This window comes from Acipenser ruthenus, chromosome 24, assembly GCF_902713425.1.
Source record: "Acipenser ruthenus chromosome 24, fAciRut3.2 maternal haplotype, whole genome shotgun sequence".
NCBI lineage: Eukaryota > Metazoa > Chordata > Actinopteri > Acipenseriformes > Acipenseridae > Acipenser > Acipenser ruthenus.
The window spans coordinates 18,179,354-18,197,007 of record NC_081212.1 but is presented as its reverse complement, the minus strand read 5'-3'; the positions used below and the strand labels follow the sequence as shown (position 1 = coordinate 18,197,007).

The 17,654-nt window shown below is 39.6% G+C and overlaps 1 protein-coding gene across 1 annotated transcript; it reads left to right on the top strand.

Annotated features, from left to right (window-relative positions):
• The first annotated feature begins 381 nt into the window (after window positions 1-381).
• LOC117429219 (synaptic vesicle glycoprotein 2C) lies at window positions 382-17,546 on the top strand. Its single transcript, XM_034048491.3, has 13 exons — window positions 382-1,007; window positions 2,209-2,301; window positions 3,299-3,460; window positions 4,445-4,607; window positions 5,076-5,197; window positions 6,618-6,781; window positions 7,472-7,552; window positions 9,918-10,007; window positions 10,610-10,698; window positions 11,843-11,979; window positions 12,574-12,669; window positions 13,158-13,317; window positions 15,634-17,546. Exons 1-13 carry the CDS (start codon window positions 911-913, stop codon window positions 15,815-15,817), a joined length of 1,638 nt encoding a protein of 545 aa, XP_033904382.3. The 5' UTR covers window positions 382-910; the 3' UTR covers window positions 15,818-17,546.
• The last annotated feature ends 108 nt before the right edge of the window (window positions 17,547-17,654 follow it).

Sequence of the window (17,654 nt, the reverse complement as noted above, 5' to 3'; positions counted from 1 at the left end):
TGCTTAGTCATTTTTCAAGAGGACAACCCAAAAATATAAATGAAATACAGAAATGTGTACATTTTACTCAGTAAAGTAGTCATTTCAGGATTTTAGAAAATGAGAGACTATGAATTTACTAATCTATCTTGAGCAGAGTCTAAACAATGGACTGCAATTGTAATAATAATAATAATAATAATAATAATAATAATAATAATAATAATAATAATAATGCACCAAGCTTTTTTCTCTTTTACTTCCAGTGTCAGTAATATTATTTATTCATGTGCATACTCACATTGTGTTTTCATTTGGTCTATTGAAGGTTTTACTCTGAGTATACATTTCCGCAGGGGTACAGTAACAAGCTGAGGTGTGCCTAATTAAGATAATTAAGCCTACTATGCAATTTGCTTGGGGTTGGGTTGGCGTTGCATCTGTAGATAAAATAACTACTGTATACAGAGACGTGTCCTCTTGGCTGGTAGTTTTACTGGAAAAAAACGGACACATAATTTTGATACGTGTAGTAATGTTTTTTTTTTTTTTTCTGGAGGAAGAATCGTCTGTAAACATCACAAAACCAATACTACGTAGGGGCGCTTAATGAACCTTCTTGGGTGTTTATTTAAATTTTATTCAAAATGAAATATAATAGCAAATTACTGGCATACAGAAATTGGTTGTCTTTAGTTTATTTAATTGCCGCTAATTACAAATAAGACTAACTATAGAGGCGTCACGGAGTTTTGTCACAACATTGTGGCATAATTGCGGAAGTTCTAAAGCACTGGACACTTGCTTTCGTCACGCCTGTGTGTTTTATGAACACAAATAAACAAACTTCAGAGAATAGCACCAGTGTTATCATATCCCCCAAGAGCTCATTTCGAAAGCATGTGGTTGCATACGGCAATATTGGTTTACAATGTCTAGCCGTATCCTAGAGGAAGGACTAAGCGATTCAGGTCGAAGACCTCTCCTTGACTACCCGGACACGTCGCTGTCTGACTCGGATACAGAAGGTACGCAAGCTCCCGGAGTTGGTATAATGCTGTTGTCGCTGTTTTGGCTTGCACTGCGGTTGACTAATATTGCAGAGTCGTTCTTAGTAGACGTTGTTGTTTCACGGTTATATGATACACATTTTTCACAACAATTGCATATTTTTTTTCTGTCAGGATAAATAATAACTTTTAATGTTTGATCTTGACCAGGTTAGATTTAGGATTGATAGCTGGTGCTTAATTCCTTGGTGTAGTTTGTGTACATTCAAAGGCAGTTTGAGCTGTAGACGGTGTTGCCTATTGATGGTATTGAAAAAAGGTACGGTTCATTCATCAGTATACAGCACCATACACATAGAGACATCGGAGTTACAAAAACAGTCGTTCAAGCCTTGCTGCTGCAGTGGCAGCGTATTTAAACAGCACAGTTAGTTACAGGCTGTGCAAGCCTCAGTTCGCATTTACACAGTTCTAGAAGCAGAGTTCAACAGCCTCTTAAAGCCCATGTTGGTTATTGACAGTGTAATGGTTTCACATGCTTGTTATAATGTTCTAGGTTTTAATCTTGGGTTTTAGCAACCACACGTAAATCAGTATATAAGAACAGTATGAAAACTCAAATAAATTTAGTCTAGAATGGTTAAACATTTTAATAAAGTAAACTCGCTAAACTAAGAACTTTTTAAATAATCCAGATGGTATTCATTTATTACCAGCAATCCAATGTACCTTCAGTTAGAAAGGTGACCCTCCAGTAAAGACACAATGTGCTGGTTACTTAACTACCCTTAATAATGAACACATAACTTCTTTTTCTCAGCTGAAACTGAGCCACAAAAGCAAATAGAAAGACAAAGTTACAAGAACTGGAAAAATATGTGGTACACGTTTATTTCTAGTGTTTCAAAATGAGCATACATTTTTTTTGCGTTGCTAACTTTGCGCTGGGATAGAATTCCTAAAACCAGCCCTATATAAGCCTGGTTTACTTTGCAGTGGTCCCTGCTTTACAAGAGGGCTGGCAGGTTTTAGGGTAACTGCCCCTGGTTTCAAGAAGCATTTAAATATTAGAACTTGAATCACAAAAGCAATTTTTGCAAAGAGAAAGACAAAATGACAACAATTGTTGGAGGGGAACTACGTATTACAGTTTAAGTTGTATAGCGGAAGCTTGGGTAAACCTCTGCTTTGACTCCTTCCTCTGATTTCTGTATTTCAGGAGATGCTGTTTTTGAACGTAAGAAAAGGAGACACTTCAATGAAACAGCTCAGGGTCCCAAATTCTCCTATGAAGAAGCAGTTGAAGAAGCAGGTATTGGGAACTGAAGGATTACTTGCTGTGTCAGGTTTTGGGTCCTTGACAAATTTTATTAATAAATCAATAAATAATAATAATACAGAAGACAAATTCCTGACGTGCTGTTTAAGCAGAGCCTGTACTGGATGAAGACGTCTTCTCTAACCTACAGTGTTATTGCAGAAGTGGTTGATAACCTATTGCTCTAGGTGTCCTTGGATCTTCCCGTGCTCCATCGATTTAATGTCTTTATAATATGGCATGCACTCTCCCGTGTATTCCACAGTACAGTTTAATTTATTTGGGCATGTTGTAAGGTATCTATGATTTATATACAGATTGTCCAATGCTGTAATCTATAGCAATAGGCCTATAACCTGCAATATTTGTGGCATATAATACGTGGGATCTTTCCTTATAGACTCATGGCCCTATTTTGAGGACGTTAGTGCAAAGGTAAATTGTCTGAGGAATAAAACAATTGTATGAAGTTAGAAAAAAATAACTTGGTTAAATGAAAGGTATTTGAAACCATCCTCTTATTCCTTTCTCAAAATCCCTTCCACAGTTTGCCCACACTCCCATGGAAGACCCTCACAAAATATAAGGAACCAATAGATGGGTGCCCAAGTGCTGTTGCACATGGAGTGAATTTAGAGTGGTGGCAAATTAAGTGGACTTTACTGGAGTCAAAGTAAAAAAAAATAAAGATTTTCAATTAAGTTTACAAGTTGAAAGCTAAAATGAGATAATAAAGCTGTATTTATTTCCCTTTCATATCAAAATTCAATATTTGTTTGTGTAATGGCTATATAAAAGAAATGACAGGCAAAGTTGGGGGAGGATGGGATAATAGCAATACTTCTATTCGCTAAGCCACACAGCATAGCTGGTCAACAGATGTCACTTTACATGCCTGTCGAGTCAGTGTTCCTCACGAGTATGGATGTACGCCTCTGTTCTCCTGTATTGCTAACTCTTTCTCTCCCTCCTCCTCCTCTCGCTACACCAGGTTTTGGTTTGTTCCACGGTTTGCTGCTGGTTGTCTGTGGGTGGGCCAATGCCAGTGATGCAGTGGAGATCCTGTGTGTGTCCTTCCTCCTTCCAACTGCTCGCTGTGACCTACAGCTCAGTTCCTCCGACATGGGCATGCTGACAGCCAGCATCTTCCTGGGTACGTCAAGCCACGCGAGGACAGCCCTCGATGGCACTGCTCAAAGGAACAAGGTGTTTACGTTGCTCTGGAAGTGGCTACGTACCGCCTCTGAAGCTGGAAATCTGCAAAGTCCCATATGCTTGTTAACCAAACTTGTTAACCAGACAGCTGAGAGCCTACAATCAACCATGTCTGACAGATCTGCTGTTTTGCTTGTTAAGACTGAAACAAACTTGCAACAGGGAAATGCAGCCTATATATATATATATTACAGAATCCATGCGAGAGATGACAACTATGTGCTCAAATAGCCAGTGCTTCTGATTCCAATGAATTGATTTGAGTCTCAAAAGACATTATGTGCCATTCTGTGGCTTTGCTTTAAATTCTCTGAAGTTGTTAGAGGAGGTAATCGGACTGGTCAAGTATCCCTCCATTACAGTCTCGTGACATTGAATCAGTGCCCTCCCTGCTGCCCAAAAACATTTTTTGCGTGAAAACTCTCTCACTGCAGTATATGTAGTTTTGTACATTTAGGGTTTAGGTAAGCGAGAACTAGAAAGTAAAAGCAATGAAACATCAAAATATATCGCAAAATGACTTGTGACTCTTCAAACAGGAAAAAAACATGCATAATAAAATAAAAATGTGCTGACAAGAAAGGAGAACTAAAGTTTACAGAAGCATTTGGGTTATTAAAAGTTGAATTAGGGAAATTTGAATGCTGTTGCTGTGGACTCTGTGACTCCATAGTGTACTGGGGCATTTTGGCATAGGTTAACAGGAGTTATAATCCCAGTGAAATAGCAGGGAGATTCCATTTCAAAAGAAGTCTCATGTCATTTTATATTGAAGGTAGTTTTACATGACGGGATATCGGCTTTCCTCTCCCACTTGCAGCAGGAGGGGCTTTAAAAAGTGTATGTCTATTCTACACTTATTGCATTGTGATCCAATTTGATTCTTGCACCAACATTGTCTTTCTGTCCACTGACAATCCAGGAATGATGATCGGAGGCTATGTGTGGGGTTACCTCGCTGACCAGAAGGGGCGGCAGAGGGTCCTTGTGATCTCTCTGACTGTGAACGGGGTGTTTGGAGCACTGGCCAGCCTGGCCCCCTGGTTCTGGCTCTTTCTGCTGCTGCGGTTTATCAGTGGCATCGGGTAGGCAGTGTTCTTCATGGCACACAAAGTGTGAATGCGATTGTGTTGTACTACATGTGAGAGAGGATAGAGCTTACAGTGGAAACTCACTCCCCAGCAGGTTGAAAAAGTGACTGACTAGATTATGGTGACTACTAGAGATCCGCTTTTCAGCCTGTATGATATATTAATCTGAGTTTTAATATATCAAATGCTTAAACTGTAATAAACAGGACATCTTTGGTTTAACGTTTAGTAAAATGCTAGAATGATGTTTAGTTTAGTTTACCATTTAAACCTTTAAAAGCTTGGTTTCAATACACTATTTGAAAAACGGATAACCTAAACAATATACAGCCCATATTTGTTTTATAAAACCCTTTTGACAAAAAAAAACAAACAAGTGTCATTCTGTATTTCTTTTCCAGGTCTCCTTGACAGTATGTAAGCAGAGGATATAATTCTCTGTGTCTTGTGTCTTTATTCCAGGGTTGGAGGCTCCATTCCCGTCATCTTCTCCTACTTTTCCGAGTTCCAGCCTCGCACTAAGAGGGGAGCGATGATCAGTGGTCTGGCCACATTCTGGATGGCTGGGAATATACTGGCAGCAGGTAATGCTGTCCCGACAGACATCGACGGCTTGATAAGAAGAGATTACTTATCTTTCATAGTGAATCTCAAAAGCGCTCAAAGAATTCAAGGCAGTAATCGCAGGAATGGTCACATAGAATGCATTGACAGTGTATGGGAAGTGTTTCTACTGCTTTTGTCAAATACATTGGTGGCTGAATATACACATCGCATAATACATACAATTTAATACATACAGTACTTATTTTGGCAAGATATCCATGTTTCAACACATTGCACTGCTTACTTGGAATAGAATATATTGACCAATGCCAACTAAAGAACAAATCCACAACAAAACAAATCCTAGTCATGTATACCTACACTAACCCCAAGCAAGATTTGGAACCAATATGTAAATTAAAAAATAAACTAAAAGAAATCCATAATCCTGTATACTATAATATGAGATTATTGTGTAAATTACAGTAGTCTCTGCGTATAGGAACACCTCCTAAGAGAACACCCTTGTGGTAAAACTGATTTTTCCCAATGTAAATCGGACCTGTTTTGATAGCTCCTTGGTCTTCATGATGCTGTTTATTTAGATATGCTCTCTAACAAACTCTGGGGCCTTCCAGAAACAGGTTTATTTAATCTGAGATCATGTGACACTTTAATTGCACACAGGTGGCCTCCATTCAACTAATTATGTGACTTCTGAAGGCAATTGGTTGCACCAGAGCTTATTTAGGGGTGTCACAGCAAAGGGGGTGAAATCTTATGAAATCTTATCAAGACTTTTCAGTTTTTTATTTGTAAATAATTTTGAAAAATATGTAGATTTCTTTCCCCACTTTGAGATTATGGACTATTTTGTGTAGATCAGTGACAAAAAATCCTAATTAAATCCATTTTAATTCCAGGTTGTAACACTACAAAATGTGGAAAAGTCCAAGGGGGGTGAATACTTATGCAAGGCACTGTACCTCACACTGACTAAGTATGAGTGGGCTTTAATGCTTTGGGGTGCAGCACTTGGCTTTATGCAAGACAGCAACACGCTGCCACATTGTGTGTATGAGATCAGCAATCCTGGTCTGCGGGATTGCAGCCCATTCCTAGCACAGATCTATATTAGGGAGATCACAGGAAGTGGGTTTATGGGATGCTTTCGCAGGGATCGGTCGAGGACAGCCCACACGTGCTCAGTGGGGTTCATGTCCGGTAATTGGTCAAGCCATGGCAGAGTTGTGATGCCCTGAGTCTTTACCAATTTTCTCTGTACAGCTTTGAACCAAGGCCTCTAGAGGAAAAACTGGAGTAGCCCATTAATCTACAACTCAACTATCAATACAAACTATTGATTTATAAAAAACTAAATAAATCAACAATTCACAGTAGCTTAATCCACCTAATTCCAAGTCAGTTACTGATATGCTTATTTTTCTGATACTGCAGGCTTGGCCTGGCTGGTTATTCCCAACACTTTCCTAAGTTTTCAGCTGGGGACGCTGGAGTTCCAAAGCTGGAGGCTCTTTGTGGTGCTGTGCTCCATCCCCAGCCTGTCCTCAGCACTCATTTTTAGGCTGGTCATGCCAGAGAGCCCCAAGTTCCTTATGGAGGTAAGCATGTAATGTACAGTAACACTCAAGCTCTGAATGGAAACACCATCAACGCTGGTCACAGGCGAAGCACTCAAAGAAAAACATAAATGATTAATGCTAGTTTTGTCTTTTTAGAACCTAAAACTCACAGAGAACATTAAAAGAAAAAAAAATGCATGTTTAGACACAAGTTATTAGTTGTGTCACAAATCTGGGGGCACATGGAGTTTACTTTATTTTTCCCTCTGGTCCAAATATAAAGGATTTCTAGGGACCCTCTTTTAGTCTGATCATAATAGGGTGCCAATGTCAAGGTACATATTTACATACATCTTTGTGTAAATATTGAGTGCATTTGCCCTGCCATAACATGACGTTCACTTCCTGTGCTGCCACACAGTAAACTAGGTGTGGTCAGGTACCTGTAACCGAGGAAGTGAATGGGGAGAGGGACCTTCCATCATTTGTGCCAGTTAAAAACAAGAAAAACAAAGTCTGCAAAACCAAGATGGCAGCATCAAGGAGCGAGAATGGGGTTCTGCACGTGTGAAGAACACTGTTAAAAGTACTATTAAAGCTAACTGTCCCCACAGCCCAGGTAAAGCACAATTGAAACCAAACTTAATACCCTGCTTGAAATCTTATTCAGATCAAACTGAAAACAGATGGCAGCAATCCAGCTTTACATTTTGTATCTGCACACTGCAGGCTGGACGAGTGGAGGAAGCCGTCTTCGTGTTTAGGAAGATGTATAACTTCAATCACAGAGGGAACGCCAAGCCTTTTCCAGTAAGTATCTGTGCTCTTATCACCATCAATTATAAAAATACTTTGAAGACTGACTGTTTGATCTTCCGGTAGCTCCTGCTGGTACACAAGTCATTGTAGTGACAGTCATTTCAATAGCAGACTCAAAGGAAAAATATTAAATAGTGTTCATTTGTGTTATGATACAGAGTAGAGAAGAAAGCAAACAAACTGCAGTAATAAAAACGACTTTACAAATTTCCTAAAACTCTTGAGTTACTCTGAGAAAATGTCTCAATCTACTGTAATCGGATTACTTACATTTAAATTACCATTAGTTAAAATTTGTAAGAAGTAAATTGCGGATACGTTTTTTTTTTTTTTTTACAATTTTAATGCCATTTTTCTCAGTGAAATTGTCAAATAGAAAAGAATATTTAAATTGTACAAAATTCTCATTAAAAGGTGAAACGCATTTTAACCCCACTCTAGCTAGTGTTTTATTGGCACTAGTCTGACTCTTTGCTTGGAGTGTTAAACAAATATTTCCTGTTCTTGAAGCAAAGCCTGACAAGCACTTTAACAAGTTAGTATGCAAGTAGATGCAATGTCATCCTTCCTGGACTGTTGCACTTTGTATTTGTCTAAAGCTCCTTCAGTGATACCATCTGCCAACTGCTTTTGAGAAAAAAAATAAAATAAAGTACTTGAAATTATTGAGATAGTTAATGTTTAATCATTCAAAGTAAAGAAATCCTAAATTCTATAGTATGTTACTAAATGTTTACCTGAAATGTTTAGTTATATGTTGATCTTGCATTGATTTTCCTTCAATTACAATGAACCATCCATTTTAGCAATAAGCAGTTTTGTTTTAGAGTTGTGACTGATTTTTAAAACATTTATAAGTGTGGTAGGATGATCTCTTACAGTCATAGGAGTGTTGCATCATTTTTTTCCCTCCTCCTCTTATAACCAGAGGAGGTGATCTTGCCCGCACACACTATAAACAAGTAAAAGCGGTGCTGAAAAGCAGTAATTTATTTTTTAGGTATAAAATACTACTTTTTTTCAAACTGTACTGCTTAATACTGAACCGGTTCCTAAAAATATTTAGAGTCAGGTACTGTATTAAGAACTCTGCCTGCCAAATACTAAATCATCTCCAAAATCTAAATCAACACACATTTTATATAAACGGCCAATAAATTATTTGAAATTAGTTCATTTTAACTTTTTTTTGGAGGAGTCGTGGTATCAAGAAAAAGCAAGATATATTGTTTGCTTTTTGGACTGCTCACTTAAGCCCCCTTTCACACTGGCATGCTCTACCTGGATCGGAACCTACCCGGGTCAGGACCTGCTGTCATGCGGGTCAGCTACGCGATTTCACACTGCTTTTGATAAAGCAGGGTTCACCTGGGTGACAGATGCAAGTACACAATGCGCGTATCAATGCCCCGGAAGCAGCTTGTTACTGTTGCTTCCATCCAAGCTTCTCTGGATTGAACCGTCGGCCCAAATGTTGATTAGAGCAAATATTTCTTCATCCCTGCTGCAATCTGGCTCATGGTGTGTCAAACAGAATAAATAGAAACGTTCCTTGCCGAAGTGAAACCTTCACGCAGGCGTGGCGGTTAGTTATTTCGTCGGCTTAAGAACGGCCGTCATGCATTTTGTCTCTCTCAACCCAGGTCAAACCGTGTCGACCCACATCCTGAGGTGGGTTGCTGGGACCCGGGTCAGCCCGGGTAGGTGGTTTCACACTACACGGGATTGTGACCTGGGTAGCCAGAACCTGGGTCTTGACCCGGGTAGGAGTGCCAGTGTGAAAGGGGCTCTAGAAACCTCTTGCATTGGTTGTTGCTTTCTGAATTCTGCCTCCTATTTCTCTTACTTTTGCCCCTGTGCTGCAGTGTGTCATTTGAGCGTCTTACTGGACTGCTGCAAGTGCACTTGAGTGCCACAGCGGATTTGCATTACTAACTGTGTAACAAACATGGGTGTCATGCTTATTTTTCTTTCTCTTGGTTCCGCCTTCTTCCCCCCTAGAGGAGCTCTGTGTTACTGCAACACATGGAGCTGGCTCAGCAGGTAGGACAAGGTGGGCTTGTACAGGATAGTAAGAGATTCATGTAAAAAAAACACAACAAAAACAAAACAAAAAAAAGGCCACTAGCTGGATAACGCCTGCTGTAATGATTTTAAGGACATGTCTTAGTTTACCAGTGATTTAATAAATAGCTTTAGAGGGCGTAGTATAACAAGCATTTTACTCAATCTGATGTTTAGAATTGAAATAACTGTTTGGATGACAGGCCTGTCTTAGAAACCTGTGGGTTTGTTTAGTAATGTACCTCTCGCTCCAGACAACAACTTAATGCTCTTTGTATTTCCACCCCCTCAGGTCACAGAATTAAAGATCAGTCCAACATCAGAAAAAGGAAAAATAGTTGCCAATACAAAAATACAGAGGATCAGTCACAGAATAAGGAAGGTATGAAATCTGATATACAGTACAACTGAGGACAGCAGACACAACAGGCTACTGTTAGAATCTGGAATTGGAACACACTGATTGTGTGTGTGTGTGTGTGTGTGTGTGTGTGTGTGAGTGAGAGAGAAAGAAAGAGAGAGACAAAGTAATGGTACCATAGCATCTGAATAAGATTTTGTACTCCAAAACTTATGCCGAAACTGACAATAGTGCTGAATTGTGCGGTGGTTTGGAAAGAAGATCTTAAATGTGTCTCCTGGGTAGGCCAAATGAAACAAGCCAACTGTTATGTGATCATTTAGTATTTGTTTGAAAGTAGTTGCAGCCAGTTTCACATTCTAAATATCTAATAATCTATCTCTTACCATTGCCGAACTAAAAAAAAAAATACATTCTTGTTCTCCATTTTTTCAGTCTGGGGCTGCATGGATATCATATTATAGGTAAAAACGAAATACCCGTGCTACAGTAAGCCTAGTACTTCCTGGAATTCTAGATTTCTAGAAACATGTGCTCCTATCACAAAGTAAATATTAAAATGGAAAGTGCTCTAGACATTAAGTATCAGAGTGGTTACGCTAATGTTCTCTGTTCCTTTTCAGGTTCTGGAACCCATTCAGAAGCTTTTCTCCGATCACTTGACTTCAAGAAGTGTTCTTCTGCTGATTATCTTTTTCTGCATATCATTTGGGTAAGTTTTACATCTCTACCCAACACAGTGCTTTATGATATTGTGTAACACTGGATTTGTATAGTTTTTACTTGCTCGCTGTTGTACATCATACTACATAACTATAAAACACTCAATCCAAAGAAATATATAAAAATCCGAAAAGAAACTAGTGAGATTGTCATGTTTCGATTGGACCAGTGATTTGAAATAAATGAAATAAAAAAATCAGTGGCTACTAGATTAGCAGAAACCCGCTCTCATTGTGAGCATTTTGACTACATTTTAATCAGCATCGTCACAATTTCAAACATGCATTGATCTCCGTTCTATACCTGACATAAACATTACAGGAAAGGATGAAAGCAGCTAATGGCTTATTTAATGGCAGACATTCTACACATTATTAACAATGCACCTCCTCTACCATAACCTCTTTCTTACTTTAGTTATCAGTAACATTTGCTTCCCTAATACTTCACTGTCTTCATTTGTTTTTCTTGTATCTTTACTTTGACCTTACAGTATTTCTCCAACTTTACTGAATTATCTTTTTCTTGTCACTGTTTTCTTGTAAAATGCCTTTGTGCCTGGCCAGCTCATAGCTAAGCTTGGCTATTCACAGCTGTAAGTAGGTCAATTATCAGTACATGCAGAACATCACATGTTCACTTCTTTTCAATAGGCCCATCAAGATAATTTTACTCCTAATCAACTAGCTGCATTACGCAGGAGTGTACAGGGAGTTACAGTTTCACTAAGGCTGTAAACCTATTGATTTAACATTTAAACCTTCTGTGTGAACCATAAAATGTTCAATAAAAAAGTAGAATATTTGGCATTTATAGTAATCTTTGGATTTTACTTTGTATTTATTTCAGACGTTACTGCTTTTATTTTGTATTGATTTTCACAGTGGTTTATAATGCAACAAGATACTATAAATGATTAAACTCTTTGAAACAATTCAAAATCAATCCAAGGTCCTCATAAAAAATTCAGTTACTTAGTTTAAAAAAAAAAAAAAAAAGGAATTCCGTTTTAGTTTCCTATTTAAACCTTTCCAGCCAGTCTGGAGCAGAGTGTTTCTAATAAAGTGGCCAATACAGTACTTGCACTAGCAGTAAGATCATTCTTTACATACTGTCTCGGCTTGTGTTTGTAGGTACTATGGCCTGTGGATGTGGTTTCCAGAACTCTTCAAAAGGATAGAAGACGGTGGCTCTCCGTGTGCTAATGCATCTCAGTCATCAAGCTCTCTGCAGCCAGCGAATGCCACCTGCTACCCTGTGAAAACTGAAGGTGTGCACACCCTGGGACAAGGCACAGCCTACCAGAGAAGTGCAGTACACTACCCTAACATTATCTTACTACTGCAGAATCACATCAAGCCTAGGGAAGTTCTGCTAAGACTATATAATGTACTAGTTAGACCCTACCTAGAATACTGTGTCCAGTTCTGGTCACCTTACTAATACTACAAAAAAAAAAAAAAAAAAAAAAAATTATATTATTATTAAAGACAACATAGACATGAGGAGGAGCCATGATGGGCTGAACAGTCTGCTCTCATTCACAAATGTACCTATGAATTAGGAGTGTGGGGGTGAAATGTTTAAGCATTAGTGACCAGGGTTGGGGTCAATTCGTGCTTTTTCAGTTCTTTTTAAAATCAATTCCCAATTTCTTCGAAGTAATTGGAATTGATATTTTAAAGATATCATTGTGATTGTTCAGCTGCTTTCATTTGAAGCCAGTTTGATTGATTAAAAGGGAGTGGGAATTGGAATTGAAAAACAGGAATATACTCCAACCCTGTTTGTGACCCTTCCAGCCTATTTCATTGAGATTGTGGGCATGAACAGATGTAACCTGTTGCTTTGTGCTTGTTTGCAGTGTACATGGAGGGCTTCATCACTGCAGCTGCCAATCTGCCTGGAAATATATTTACTATCTTTATGATGGACGTGGTGGGAGGGAAGGTCCTGCTTAGTGAGTAACGAGGAGATAAAAAAATGAGCACAAGTAAATAAAATGCATGGTTCGAGAGTAGTGCATTTGTACATTCTGTCAAACAGCCTGCTAGGACACATGCCTGCTATATAGAACCAGTAGGTTTGGTCTTGATTCAATTCTCCAAATGATCTAATGCAGGAAGTTCAAAGAAGTGCTTAATGTACAGTACATACAACCCCCTTTCAAGATTGTGGACACTGTAGAGACAAATACCAAAGGCGATCAATAGACAAACAGTATACATTTTTAAAATTGTTTATTAAAAATATATATTTTAAATCCTTGTTTATCACTCATTTTAAAATACAGACCTACCCCTTAATTTTTAAATATATTTTTAATTGTTGGCTGAACAAGAAAGCATCTGAACACCGCACCAAAATAAAGAGTGCGAGTGGAAATATACCTTAGCTATACACTCCTTGCTGCATCGCCTGTCTGATCCCAGTTTCTCACTCCTTCAGCTTTCAGCCTCCTCCTGTCGGGAGTCAGCGTGTTCTTCATCTGGGCAGTCCAGACCAAGACCCAGACCCTGATCATGTCGTGTGTGTTCAGCGCGGTCTCGGTCATCGCATGGAACGCTCTGGATGTCATCGGCACAGAGCTGTACCCCACACAGCTCCGGTCAGTACTGTAACTTCTCCCTGTCTCCTTCCACAGCTGCACAGACAGTAAGAGTAGGTACAAGTGAGAGTTCATAGATAAAGTTTCAATGAGAAGTCTCTCATTGTCGTCAATGAAGACAATCAATCAATTAATCCATTTTATATAGCGCCTTTCATAGTGGACCACCATCACATAGCGCTTTACAAGATAGTGAGGAACAATGCATAATACATTAAATACAGTGAAATACAGGGCATAATACATTAAATACAAAAAAATGCAAATACATTAAATACAAGGCTAGGATGTGAATTCTAAACATTGTGGATGTGTGTCATACAGAATCATACGAATAAGATGGAGTGAGAAATCTGAAATAGCAATTTGGACAACAGGTAATAACAGATATCAGGCTTAAAGAGCACTGAAAGCAAGAGTGAAGTGGGTCTTCAAAGTTGATTTTGAAGTGAGCGACTGTGGGAACTGCACGCACTAAAGCTGGGAGAGAGTTCCAGTCGGGGCCATGAAGCTAAAAGAGCGCTCTGCGTGTGGTGCACTTTTGCTTGGGTATAACAAGCAGGCAAGAGTCAGAGGACCTCAGCTTGCGTGCCGGGACATAGCAGGTCAGCAGGTTGGATCCTAGCAGCAGCATTTTGAACCAGCTTCAATTGGTTTGTGGCGCGTGATGGAAGACCACCATAGAGAGAGTTGCAGTAGTCGAGTCGAGAGATGAATGCGTGACAGAGTATCTCTGCATCCGGGAGGGAAAGGTAGGGACGGAGCTTTGAGATGTTTCGGAGGTGGTAGAAGGAGGATTTGACTACAGAGAAGATTTGGGCATCAAAGGAGAGGTTACTATCCAGAAGTACACCAAGGCTTCGTACAGTGGGGGAAGGCAGCAGCAGTTTCCAAGGAAGCAATATAGAGATTCTTGAGTTGAGTTTTCGATCCTACAAGAAGTAGTTCAGATTTGTTAGTGTTGAGCTGAAGAAAATTGGCAGACATCCAGGCCTCGATGTCTTGAATGCAAGCCGAGAGCCGGACCATGACAGAGGGACATCCAGGGTCGAGTTAAGTAGAGCTGGGTGTGATCTGCATAGGAGTGAAACATGAGGCTATGTTGGCAGATGAGGTGACCCAAGGGCAGCATGTAGATGTTGAAGAGGCCCAGGAACAGACCCTGGAGGGACACCGCAAGTGACCGGGTTTGCTTCAGCACTGCTTCCATCATAGAAAACAGACTGCATGCATCCAGATAGGTAAGAGGACAGCCAGGAGACCTCTAGTGGGTTCTAGAGATCCCAGCATACTTCTGAAGGCAGTCAAGAAGAATGCTATGATCTATGGTATCAAAAGCAGCAGTTAGGTTAAGGAAGCAGCAGCATCAGCATTAAGCAGGAGATTACTTACAATCCGGAGCAGAGCAGTTTCGGTACTGTGATGCGGCCGGAAGCCAGACTGCAGAGATTCAAGCAGATGGTTATCTGCGAGATGTTTTGTCAGCTGGCTGGCTACAGCACTTAAGAGTTTTGGAGAGAAAAGTTAGATTGGATATGGAACAGAAGTTAGATAAGACAGCTGGGTCAAGGGAGGGTTTTTTGAGCATTGGCGTTACTCAGGCAGTCTTGAGGGCAGCAGGAAGCAGGCCTGAAAGAAGGGGCAGGTTAAGAGTGTGCATAATGGAAGGAGCAAGGTCAGAAGCACAGAGACGGATGAGATTTGTTGGCCAGGGGTTCAAGGGGCACATGGCAGTAGTTGATTTCAACAATAGGCTGGAGACATCAGTAATGGAGAGAGAAGGAAGAGAGCAGGAGGGGAGTCAAGGTGGTCAAGTACTATACTTGATGGTGATTTTGTTCCAAAAGATGATCCACTAGCCACTACAGACTGAAGGAGTAATGTGTGCCCCTGGCTCAGGAGTCTGGAGCAATATGTTAATTTATAACATCTTTCAAAAAAAAAAATTAGGAAACTAAACCCCACACAATAAGACTTCATTTTATATTAAAAAAGAACCAAACAAATACACTATCTTAAGATGTTTGTTTCTCATGGTGTATCATTGTTTAAGAAAAAAAATGAGTTAACAGGAGCAAACCCTTATGAAAATATTCCCCCAAGTACACCAGCATTTGGGCTTATGCCTTCAAACGGTGCATGTGTGTAGCTATGAAATACTGCAACACAAACAGTTCTTGCAAACATGGCTTGATAAACCAATTCAAACTGAACCATGAGCAGTGTGACTGCTAGTTTAAAAACACACTTCCTGTGTCCTAGTGGAGTTTATCCTGGACTCACTCTTTCTGCTCATTTGGTATACCTGTCTTTCAGCTCGTCTGCTCTTGGTTTCTTCACGGGAGTCGGTCGTGTGGCATCGATCCTGGGGAACGTGGTGTTTGGTCAGTTGGTTGATACTAACTGTGCTGTTCCCATTCTCCTTGTGGCAGCCTTGCTTGTCATTGGAGGTGTGGCTGCTATCAAACTGCCTCGCACTAAACATGCTGAGCTGACCTAAAGCAGAACTTGTCACACTTGCATTTGTTTACTCATTTTGAATATGTGCCTTAACTGAAGGAATAGAATACTTTAATTCCCTCAAATCAGCATTAAAGCAGTCATTTACTCATTAATTTATCAGTAGCATTTAAATATAGAAGACGTATATTAGACATTGAATTGTGATACTCAAGGCACATGTACCGTATTTCCTAGGCTGAAGATCTATTTATGCATTGCCACAAGACCTATCACTGCTCTATAAAGACTTGGGGCTGGGGAGGTTCCTGTTGTGACCACAGCTTTGTGCCATTGTCACACCTTTCATGAGTACCAATACAAAAACATACAAAAAAAAAACTAGTTATTGCAAGTTATTTTGTAAAAAAACACCAATGTAAAGTCACTTAATAGGGCGTTGGGCCACTGGTATCCTGCTCTGTGTAGACCGTTTTTGATTAAACTGGCTGCTCGCACCCCAGGTTGAAATTTGCAGTCACTTGATCTGCAGTTGCTCACCTGTTTTCCCTTGCACTTTGAGTTAATGCCCAGATATCAGGATGTTGGAGTATGCGCTTCTGCCCACTCTTGCCCTTTGCTGCTGTCTTTCCCTCAGAGTTCCATGCCAACATCACCTTAGACAGTTTCTCGTGAAACATCAGCAAGTTGAGCTATTTTGGTCACTGAAGCTCCTGCCAAGGGCACCCCAACAAACACCCCCTTTCAAAGTCACCGAGGTCTCCTCGTGCAGCCATAATTAGGCAACCAGGCCTGTCATGCATTTTTATACATGACCCTAAGCATGTTGGGATGTTATTTGCTTAATTAACACAAGCCACACCTGTGTGGAAGCCCTTGATTTCAATATACTTGGTGTCCCTAGTTTACCCAGGTGTTACCATTTTTTTTGTCCACTACCTGTACTTGCAACTGTGTTAATGGAAGTAGAGCTTTTGAACCGTTTAACTTCACGTTCATTTCATTTGTAAAAATGGCAGGCGGTGCACTCCTGCACTTCACTTTTTTTCATCCTTTTAATTTATTTGTGAATAAACAGGTTCTTTTAGTAATCTTACTGAATAGTCAGCATTTTCATGCTGAACAGTAAAGAGACCAGTTTAAGGTACTGAGGAGTCTAACTGGGCTCTTGGGTATTGAAAGTGGTCTAAAGTAATTTAAACTTTGAAAAAAATTACAAAGTTCAAGGATTCCTGAAAGTTTAAATCTATTTCCAGCCTCAGCTGTATTCAGGTTGAAGTTATTAAATGAAAATGCTAGTGAGGAACAAAAAACCATGCCATTTTGTAAGGTATCAGTTCAGAGTGGTTACTTCTAATTGGGTATTTTTGGTACTCTACTACAGTAGTCAAAATATTGGTTTTGATACCTTTATGGCATCAAGTGCCCATTTAACAAGCTTTCTAGACTACATTCATCCCATCAGATGAAAGTGGTCAATTTAAATTATGTATAATCAATTTGAATATTTGTCAAAACTTTGTCCATCTATCTAATACACCAACATTATACAGATTTACTCTGCCTGAGCCAGAAAGCAGTCATGTAAATTGAACTAGAAGAAAGCAAAAATTGGCTTCTTAAATTCCTCAAATTTTGAAAACAAAATGAAAAAGCAGCACCACCTACACAAAATCAATTTTATAAAGACTCAGTAGAAGATATGCAACAAACAGAACATGCAAGGCAGGTGAAGCAACTCGTCTCCATGTAAATCCACTTGTTATGGGGGGGGGGGGGGGGGGGGGGGGGCATGGGTTCTTCCTTGTTAATATTTATAAATGTATGATTCACACCATATTGCAGAATGAATAAATAAAAAAAAATTTACCTACCAA

Bases quoted from the DNA above. Each gene is read 5' to 3' on its own strand.
- LOC117429219 (XM_034048491.3), top strand. From the start codon at position 911: ATGTCTAGCCGTATCCTAGAGGAAGGACTAAGCGATTCAGGTCGAAGA. The intron at 4,608-5,075 runs GTAGGCAGTGTT...TCTTTATTCCAG, and splicing joins CGGTTTATCAGTGGCATCGG to GGTTGGAGGCTCCATTCCCG. The intron at 10,699-11,842 runs GTAAGTTTTACA...TTGTGTTTGTAG, and splicing joins TTTTTCTGCATATCATTTGG to GTACTATGGCCTGTGGATGT.